General features: G+C 34.1%; 1 protein-coding gene across 1 annotated transcript; it reads left to right on the forward strand.

The window, feature by feature from the left end:
* The first annotated feature begins 7,872 nt into the window (after positions 1-7,872).
* On the forward strand, positions 7,873-9,963 carry LOC306638895 (olfactory receptor 4P4-like). The gene has a single exon (XM_079102345.1). The coding sequence runs from the start codon at positions 8,058-8,060 to the stop codon at positions 9,066-9,068; it is 1,011 nt and encodes a 336-aa protein (XP_078958471.1). The 5' UTR covers positions 7,873-8,057; the 3' UTR covers positions 9,069-9,963.
* Positions 9,964-10,431: the final 468 nt, after the last annotated feature.

The following is a 10,431-nucleotide window of genomic DNA, read 5'->3' on the forward strand; positions in this document are numbered from 1 at the left end:
TATCAAGAACACAAGCAACAATAGGAGTTGGCAAGGATGTGGGGGAAAAACATACCCTCATACATTGCTCGTGGGGTTGCAAATTAGTGCAGCTACTCTGGAATGCAGTATGGAGTTTTCTCATAAAGCTTGGAATGGAACCACCATTTGACCCAGCTGTCCCACTCCTTGGCCTATACCCAAAGACTTAAAATCAGCATACTACAGAGATACAGCCACATCAATGTATTCTGCTCAATTCACCATAGCCAGATTGTGGAACCAACCTAGATGTCCTTCAATTGATGAATGGATAAAGAAACTGTGGCATATATATACAATGGAATAGTAACCGCCATAAAGAATGATAATATTATGGCATTTGTAGGCAAATGGATTAAACTGGAGAATATCATGCTAAGTGAGATAAGCCAATCTCAAAAAACTAAATGACAAATCATCTTGCTGATAAGTGGATGATGACATATAATGGGAGGTGGGAGGGGTTAGTGTTAGAGTTAGGGGAAGGTTTGGGGTTAGGATTAAGGAGGGGGGCAAGAATGGAGGAAGGAAGGACTGTATAGAGGGAAAAGAGGGGTGGGAGAGGTGGGGGAAGGAAAAAACAATAACAGAATGAATCAAACAACATTACCCCATGTATATTTATGATTACACAAATGGTATGCCTTGACTTCATGTAGAAACAGATAAACAACATGTATCTCATTTGTTTACAATAAAAAAAGCAATTACATTTCTAGTAGCATATAAAAATTAAATTCTTAAGAACAGATTTCACTAGGAATATAAAAAGTTTTACATTGAGAAAGCTCAGTACTGTATTGAAACTAAATAAAGGGAAACAAACCCAATTTTCAAAAACTAAAGACATAATATTTTTAAGTTTTCAATATTACCCAAAATGACCTGCAGATTCATTGCAATCCTCCTCAAGATTTTAACATTCATATGTTTTTCCTTTCTTCCTTTCTTTAATGGCACTGGGGGTGGAACCCAAGGCCTCAAGCATGCTAGGCACACACCCTGACACTGAGCCACATTTCCAGTTCCCTGGCATCCCGTGTTTACTTAGAGAAGCTTTTCTCCATTTCATTTGAAATTGAAAATTTGGATTTGTAAGGGGACTTATATAACAGAAATAATTTTGGAAAAGAAAGTTGAAGGACTTTCAGTAACAAAGTTTAAACCTTACAACAAAATCTCATGATTGAATGCATAAATGTGACATGACATTAGGTTAGATGTATAGACAAGGAAATAGATTTTAGAGCTCAGGTAAAAACATACCACAAACATCTCTCTCTCTCTCTCTCTCTCCCCCCCCCCCTCTTTCATTCAGTTAATTTTTGGAGAGTGTGGGAAGTCTATTCAATGAAGAAAGAATATTCTGTTCAAAAAATAATGCTGAACGATTAAATTTCACCAAGCAAAAAAAACTGATGGTAGATCCCTACATGACACCATGCAAAATGATGAACTAAAAAAAGGGGTAGATAACCTAAAATATTTAAAAAGTTACAAAAAATCTTAGAAAAAAATATAGGGGTAAATGTGGTCTTTGACAATGAATTATTCAACTGTAAGAAGAATGAAATTATGGCATTTTATGGCATTTGTGGGTAAATGGATGGAACTAGAAATTATCATACTAAATGAATAAGCCAATCCCCCCAAAAAACAAAGGTCAATGTTCTCTCTGATATGGGGAAGCTAACCCACAATAAGGTGATGTGAAAAAGAGCAGAAATTCAATAGATTCAACAAAGGGGAATGAAGGAAAGGAAGAAAAGATGAGAAAAGGAAAGACAGTGGAATGAATCTGACATAACTTCCCTATGTACATATATGAATACAGCACAGTGAATCTCACCATCATACACAAGGAATTTAATGTTAAAAATAACTGTGAGTGAATGGCAGAAAGATCAGTTGAGGGAAGGGAGCAAAGAATGGGGGGAGGGATTGGAAGGAGAGGTATTGGAACTGAATTACAACAAGATATATTCCATGCTTTTAAAATTATGTCAAAATGGATTCTACTGTTATGTATAACTAAAATGAACCAATAAATTAGAAAAAGGAAAAAGGAAATTACAATGCCAACTATTATTAATAAAACAAAGAAACAAATATTGTATGATTCTTTTTATATGAAAAATACAAAATGAGAAAGTTCATAGTAATAGGGAGCAAATCACAGGTTCCCAGCAGTAGAATAAATGGGGAGTTATTAAATAGTTATAGAGTTTCCATTGGAGTGAGGAAAAACTGTTCAAATACTTAGTGGTGATGATTGTTTAATACTGTAAAAGCAATTTATGCCATTAATATGTATACTATATAACTGGAAGTGAAGAAATAACAAATTTTAGGCATGTGGTCAATGGAATTAGAAGAAAATACTTTTAGACTCCATTGCTGAGGAATATATCATGAGAAAAAGGGAAATAAAACAAATGACTTAACCACAGAAAGAATGAAAGTCTGGCATTTGCAACAACTTGGACAGAACTAAAGATCTTACATTAAGTGAAATAAGCCAAGCATGGTGTGGCAATTACCACATGATCTCAGTCTAGGTGAAGTCTAAAAAGTTGATGTGGTGTAAGTTAAGAGAAGAATGACATTTTACCCGAGTATGGAGAAAAGGAATGGGAGAGATTAATCAGTTCAGAGGAAGAAGTTCTGACCTGCAGTTGCACAGCAGATGATTATACTTTCTAATAATGCATGGTATATTTCAAAAAGCTAGAAGAATTATTTGAATGTTCACCATAAAAATATACATGTTTGAGAATACAGATCTATTTGCTTTGATATAAACATTACATAATGTATACATGTGCTGACGTGTCACATTACACAATAAATTCATACAGATTTATTTGTCAGTTAAAAAGTATACTTCATTTAAATATAAAGAAGAAGGGAAACAAAAAAAATCTTAGGGCTACCTTTTATTATAAGTACAAGGTTTATGATGGAGTCCTTACATGAAATGTTGGCTGAAAAATGAGCAGCCAAGGACATCGAGAAAAGGAAGGCAGTAGATTGTGATAACTTTTTTTAAATTTATTTATTTATTTATTTATTTCTAAATTTTTTACAGACTGTAAATAAATGGATAAAATTGGAGCACATTCTGCTAAGTGAAAAAGTCAATCCCAAAAAACCAAAGGCCACATGTTTTTCCTGAGAAGTGGAGAATGATATATAATGGGGGTGGGGGGGTGGAGAGTGGGAGAAGAATGGAGGAACTTTGGATTGTGTAGAAGGAAATGAGGAGGGATATATGAAAGATGGTGGAATGAGACAGACATCATTGCCCTGTGTACATGTATGTATGTATTTTTAAGTAATATTGAAGGATAAATGATCATATATTGATTGTATAAAAATGTATTTACAATAAATGCTCTGTATCACCAAATAGATGGAGCAAAGTATCTATAATTTTTGTACATTAATTGTCTAATATATGATATGAGTCTACATTGTGTACAGCCATGGAGATGAAATGATGTTCCCCATTTGTGTATGGTGATAAGTTGTAAAAACAGATTTGTTGGATAATAAGAGATCCATGCCAAGGATTCAACATCCTTCACTAATTATAGTTGAGATAGTGCTATTATTTCTTCTTTGGATTTTTAACAACTCATTGTAGCCTATTCTATTTTTCTCCTTTGCAAAGAGGTAGTCATTAGGTTCTTTCTTTCTAGGTCATCAGTTTTACCCCTAAACTACATCCACAGCAAAGGAAAGCTGATCCTATCTTAGTTTCCCATATGGAGGTGGGTGATTGATTGATAGAAGTAATTTTAGACTTTGAACAATGTCTTTTTTTAGAAATGGTCACCCTCACCTTGGTCAAATGATCCCAGTGTGGATTTTCAGATCATACAGACTGCAATAAGTTTTTACAGCTTAAATATCACCAAGGTAAAGCTGTTTGTAACTCTAACAGAAGCCACACACTGTTCTTTTCATTTTCCCCAGAGGCTCTGACAAAGGCACTTATAAAGGTACCATTTGAAGAGGGGGGAAGAATAGCTGCTCAGGTGAATGATGATGATATCAATTTCTTCCCTTGTTGAATGTTACCATAAGGCTCTTGAAGTTGCTTTAGAAACAAACGGAACTACTTTGCCTTAGAATTGAGGTAAGTTCTACCTTTAGGATTCCTCAGAATTATTTGAATAGTGGGGTTTAGTAATAGATATTCATTGAATTTATTGCTTTTTTCTGAGTCTGTTTTAACTGTGTATCATTACATGCACCTTAGATTTAAATCAAGTACCTAGTGAAATAGGTAAAGGTTAAGTTTTATTTAAATAACTCACACAATCATTATCTGTAGAGCAGTAAGAATTAAAGTTATATAATTTATTATTAAAATAATAACAAATGATGAATTATGACAAATATTTACTGAAAAACTTTTAGACAATTAATGTACAAAAATTATAGATACTTTGCTCCATCTATTTGGTGATACAGAGCATTTATTGCAAATACATTTTTATACAATCAATATATGATCATTTATCCTTCAATATTACTTAAAAATTCAAACAGAGCAATAATATTTTTTTCATGACTTCAAGAGAGTGAAGGGGACATAACAAGAAGAAAGTCATGATTTACATTTTGGTGAAAACTGGAGAAAATGTTACGGAAATGAAGAATATATCAGTCTTCTGAATGTGTCACATTTGCTGAGGCATTTCCTATTTGCATATACATATGAACACCACTTTTTCTGTTGCAATTCAGCTAAACCTGAGCTGTCAAAAATAGGAAAATAGAAAAGATGACATGAATATTCTTCCAGGATGGGTGATGGAGTGAAGAATCAGATGCCCTCAGCTCTGTTCTGCACATTTGGGCACCACCAAGACAGCAAGCCAATAGGGCTTCAGGGAGAGTCACCTGGGTTTTAACATGTGAGACTACATTCCAGAGTGTGGCTGCCACCCTAAGTCAAAAGATTGGGAAAGGCAGAAGGTTGTAGTGTCAGTTTCGAGTGGCCCTTTTGCTAACACAGAGGATACTGTTAGAAATCAGGACCACTTTAAATGACAATCTCTGAATGTCTGTCATTCTTCAGGAACTTCAAATACAAATGTTCTGTCTAGTATGAATTTATAACTGCTCAGTACTTCACAAAAGGCTTAAACAGATTGTACTATACATTAAAATTTGGCTTAGATTTCATTTTTTCAATTGCATAAAAATAATTTTTTCATTAGTTTGACAAGTATATATTAATTAATTAGAAGATCAAAATATTGTGAGGGCTGTATAAAATGAACAGAAATTAATATTTTAAAGCAAAATGTTGACAGAGGCTATGTAACTGATTAAATTTTAAATCTTACAATGTATCTAAGTGATTAAATGCTTCTGCAATATCTGACAATGACGTATTTACAATCTTATTTTGGAAGACCAGATAAGGATTGTACTACATGAAAATTTCAGTTAAACCTCAGTTATTTCAGGTTTTGTTCACTTGGCATAATATCTGCCCCCAAATATGTAATGATTAATTAATTAGAGTTTATGCAAACTGATAAACTATTTTTGTTTTTGTTACTTAATAGACAAAAATGTGAGTTTCAGAAAGTTTGTGTAATTTTTCTGAAATTGTTTTAAATCAAGATTCAACACAGAAATGAAAGTCATGAAATCTTGTTTTATTTTTTTCTCTTATGTCTACAGTTAAAGGTTAAGGCAATAAACCTGACACTGACCAAGTTATGATTCCCTTAAAGAATCGTTTCATCTACTCACTAGCAATGCCATAATTTCATTTTTCTTTGTAACTGAGTAAAACTCCATTATGCATTTATACCACATTTTCTTTATTAAAGATCTACTTTAACACTTAACATTTATTTATCATTTAACTGAAATAAATGAAAGGTACAGAGCATATTTTAAATCAGGGAGTTAGGAAGTAATACAGTCAGATGAGATTAAGATTGGTGTTGTTACCCAAATAATCCAGGTTTTTTAAGGATAGCTTATAATAACATGACATTATATGTTTTAAAAGCCTGAAAATGTGAGATTATTCTTTTAGAATATAATTGCTATGCCTTCTTAGTTTTCTATAGAATAACTGAAAATTTAGAATGCAATACTTCCAAGTAATTGTGGAGCACAGATTAAGGTTTTGGACTCATGCAACATATGGTGTTTCTATAAGATTGATAAAGTATATTAAATGATAGCTCCTTTTAACATTCTCTGCTTTCTAATAAACAGGGGTTGAATATGTATATGTGATTATCACTTGTAAATATTTTTGTGTTTTGTCTGAAATATCAAAAACAATAATCTGCATTATCAAAGTCCTTAGTTAGTTGTTGGGATAATTTTTTGCTTATCTGTTTTCCAGTTTGGGCCTGGAAAGACATTAACCTAATGACATTTGCACTATATTTTAAAGCACACTTTTGTCTGTTACTTGATAAAGAATATCAGAGAACTGCAACCAATATGTCAGGCAGAATATTAATATACAGGTCAGGTCAAAGGCCTGAGAAAAAGTGAATTGGTCAAACTCATGCAGTAAATTACACATGAGAAAAAGACTACACTGAAATGAAAAATTTAACTTGCAGTCATTTTTACTAAATCAGAAGGATGTAACTTTGAGGAGAAGTTAGAACCCGACTAAATTATTTTACATTTTTTTATTAATGTAAAAGCTTACAGTGCAATAGTTAATCGATTGAAATGTCTTACTTGAACACTATACAAGCCCCTCTCCTGATTATTTTGGATAAGGAATGCCAAAAGGTAATTTTCTCACAGTTACTACTGACTTTCATACTCTGGAGGGATTGATTTTTTCACTTTTTATACACAAATTTGAATGGTAACTTTACTGAAAGGGAAAAGAGTTATAGTATTGAAAGTAAAATGTAATTACACTAGTGCTGATCATTTGTCTTATATAGCTGATCTTAGAGAGTGACTGGTGTGATTAAGTGAATGATCAACATATTGATTTTCAATAGTTCTTCCTTAGTCCATTGATCTCATTTGAGATTCTACAAATAGTAAGCAAGTTTGTTACCCTAAGCCTTTTTATAGCCACAGAGACATGAACACACTTGAACTTGCATTACTTTGTGACAGTGATAAGGAGGAGGTAAAAATAATGGAAGGAGCAGGAAAGAACCAGCCCAAGATTCCTGCACTAGTCATGTAAGGGCTAAGCACTGTCAGGATGGCTGGTGAGGAAAAGCTGGACCACATAGGTACACCAATTAAAATAAGTTTATTTTTGTGTGAGGGGGTAAGACATCAGGTAAGATTAAAATGCAAAGTAAAATTGCTGTTATTTTTTTCAAATACCTAGTTGAATGCCAAATATACATTATTATTCTAATATGCTTGAAAATGAAGATAACATTCCTCTCTTATGATGGTTTTAGTTGAATGTGAAAAACAGTTCTTTACTGAAAAATTAAGTAGATCTAGAAGTTTAAACAAATTTATAAATTAAACACAAGAGAAGTCATGTACATCTTCCTCATGATCCCAAATATCTCAAATTGATGATTTTCTATGTATATTTTTAAATAGAATATACAGAAGGGAGTTTCTCACTTAAAATATTACCTACATATCATTCTTCAAATATTTGTATTTCTGTAGTATTTTTGCTCAATGTTTCATTTTGTAGCTATTTCCTCAATAACAAATAGGAGAGCAAATCTCTGATCTGATTTTTTTCCCCACTAAAAGTGTCAATTCTACCATCCTATTGGTATTTAATATCCAGTTATGTTTCATAATACATGAGGATAAAACTGTTAGATGTTCTCCATTATTCTGCAATGCTAGTCTTCATCTCAGCTATCTAAGATATTTAGTAATAATTAGTAATTTCAACAGTGAGAAAAGGCATTGTAGGAAATTCTTCATAAATAAAAATGAAATTTCCATTTGCTTCAACTTTTAAATCATTTCCAGCATACTCTGCTTCTATCTGGAGGGCCATATGATCTATCAACATATTTAAATGTAGCCCAATAATCATGATTCATCTAATTACAGGTGACCACAACCTGCTCTGGATCATGGAATATAAGAATAACATCACAGAATTTATTCTTTTAGGACTTTCTCAGCAAAAGGAAATAGGCATTCTCTGCTTTTTCCTGTTTTTACTTTGCTACATTGCAATTTTGACTGGAAACCTGCTAGTCATGATCTCCATCAGCTGTAGTCAGCTCATTAACCAGCCCATGTATTTCTTCCTGAGCTACCTGTCACTCTCAGATCTTTGCTACACCTCCACTGTTACCCCCAAGCTCATCATGGACTCGCTATTGACCAAGAAGTCCATTTCCTATACTGGATGCATGACACAGCTCTTTTCCATGCACTTCTTTGGGGGCATCGAGATCTTCATCCTCACAGGGATGGCCTATGACCGCTATGTGGCCATCTGCAAGCCCCTGCACTACACAGTCATCATGAGCAGGCAGAAGTGTAATGCCATGATTGCTGCCTACTGCGCTGGGGCATTCCTGCATTCCTTTGGTCAGTTTCTCCTGGCTGTCTTCTTACCCTACTGTGGCCCCAATGAAATAGATCACTACCTCTGTGATGTGTATCCTTTGCTCAAACTGGCCTGCACTGACACAAGCAAGATTGGTTTCTTGGTCATTGCCAATTCTGGACTGATTGGCATGGTGATTTTTGTGGTTGTGCTGATATCTTATGCTGTGATCCTATATACTGTCAGGTCTTACTCTGCAGAGAATCGCCGCAAAGCCATCTCTACCTGCAGTTCACATATCACTGTGGTTGTCCTGTTTTTTGCTCCTTTACTGTTTATTTATATTCGACCAGCAACTACTTTACCAGAAGACAAAGTATTTGCCCTCTTTTACACTATCATTGCCCCCATGCTCAATCCTCTGATTTACACACTAAGAAACATGGAGATGAAGAATGCCATACAAAAAGTATGGGGCCTTAGCCTGAGAAGCAAAGGAAATAGACTGAGAGACTTCCCTGCATTTCACCACCCTGCTTCTTGAAGATGTTATTGCTACCTTGAAACCTTAAAATGCATAAAGTTTGGCTATCTGTCTTCTACCTAGCAAACTTATGTGTAGGTCTCTATTTCAGAAACAGTTCATTGTTCTCTGGATGTATGTAGGACTCATCTCTGCTGTACTTATTTTTTTTACAGGGTTTTTTTTTTTTGTACATATTGCCTCTCTTCTGTTTCATCTGGTGGTTATGTGATTAATGTTGATATTTGGCAGCAGAGTAGACAAGGCAGTTTGCAATCCAAATGAACACTGATGATACTTATCATCCAGTATTATGGATGACTGTATTCAATGAAGCCAGTTTCAGCCTCCAAAAGTAATTTAAAAGTAACCCACATTCATACTTACACTCTCTCACACTCAGAGAATATTCTCAAAGATCTGGAACACAACAATATATCCCCAAACACTCATCTTTTACTCTTATAACCAGCAGCATTCTTGAGATTCTCATGTTTGCCAATACCAAAGTTTTTTCCAAAGACACCAAGAAAACTCCATGTTTTGTTCTAAGGCACTTTCTCTTCTAACTCTGTTCATATTTAAGTCAATTGCACCTTTCTGGCCAATTCTAGTACCAAGTATTGGTACCAGTGTATTGTCTGAGTGCTCAGGTTCTGGATGAAGATCTGATTACTAACCATGCACATAGTGGTCAACATGATCTTATATAACACAATCCTCCATCTTGTGGAGGATTGGCATGTGATGTGTTAAAGTACTGCCTATAACATAGAACTTGCTTTGTACACATAATTTATTTCATTTTCTCATGCACTGCTATGATCAGAAAAGTTACAGTTAGATGATGACTTTCCTCAGCAAAACCAGGAGCATGTGCATGAAGAAAAAGAAAAAGAAATTAAGGAACACTCATATGTTTTCACTAGGTTTCTGTTACAAGTGAAATTAGAAGTTTTCTCTTGGAAAATATCACTTGAAAACTAGATGGGTGCACTGATTGGTTTTGTTTTTGTCATGGTAAAAGTAAAATGCTTTGCTTGTGACAATTGAATGTCACCTGAAGCAAATTGATCTAATATAAGAGATTACTCAAAGTTGGTTGGGATTGTGGAGGAAAGAAGTTCTTACAAAATTTCAGTAATATTCAATTAATTGCCAGGAACTTATTTTCAGGCAAAAACAGAAGGCAAAAACTAAATAAAATGGCATTTGTTAAGAGTTGCTAAGATGGCTGAAGCATATAAAAAGGAAACACATTCAAACCTGAGACTCCTGAATAGGCCCGAGCAGTACACAAGGCAAAGACCAGCTTCACTGCTCAAAAGGGGAGGATCACGTTCTGATGTACAATAATCATTTTGCCTTTCTTTATGAAGTTGTA

Source organism: Sciurus vulgaris, assembly GCF_902686455.1.
Source record: "Sciurus vulgaris genome assembly, chromosome: 11".
Lineage (NCBI taxonomy): Eukaryota > Metazoa > Chordata > Mammalia > Rodentia > Sciuridae > Sciurus > Sciurus vulgaris.

Bases quoted from the DNA above. Each gene is read 5' to 3' on its own strand.
- LOC306638895 (XM_079102345.1), top strand. From the start codon at position 8,058: ATGATTCATCTAATTACAGGTGACCACAACCTGCTCTGGATCATGGAA.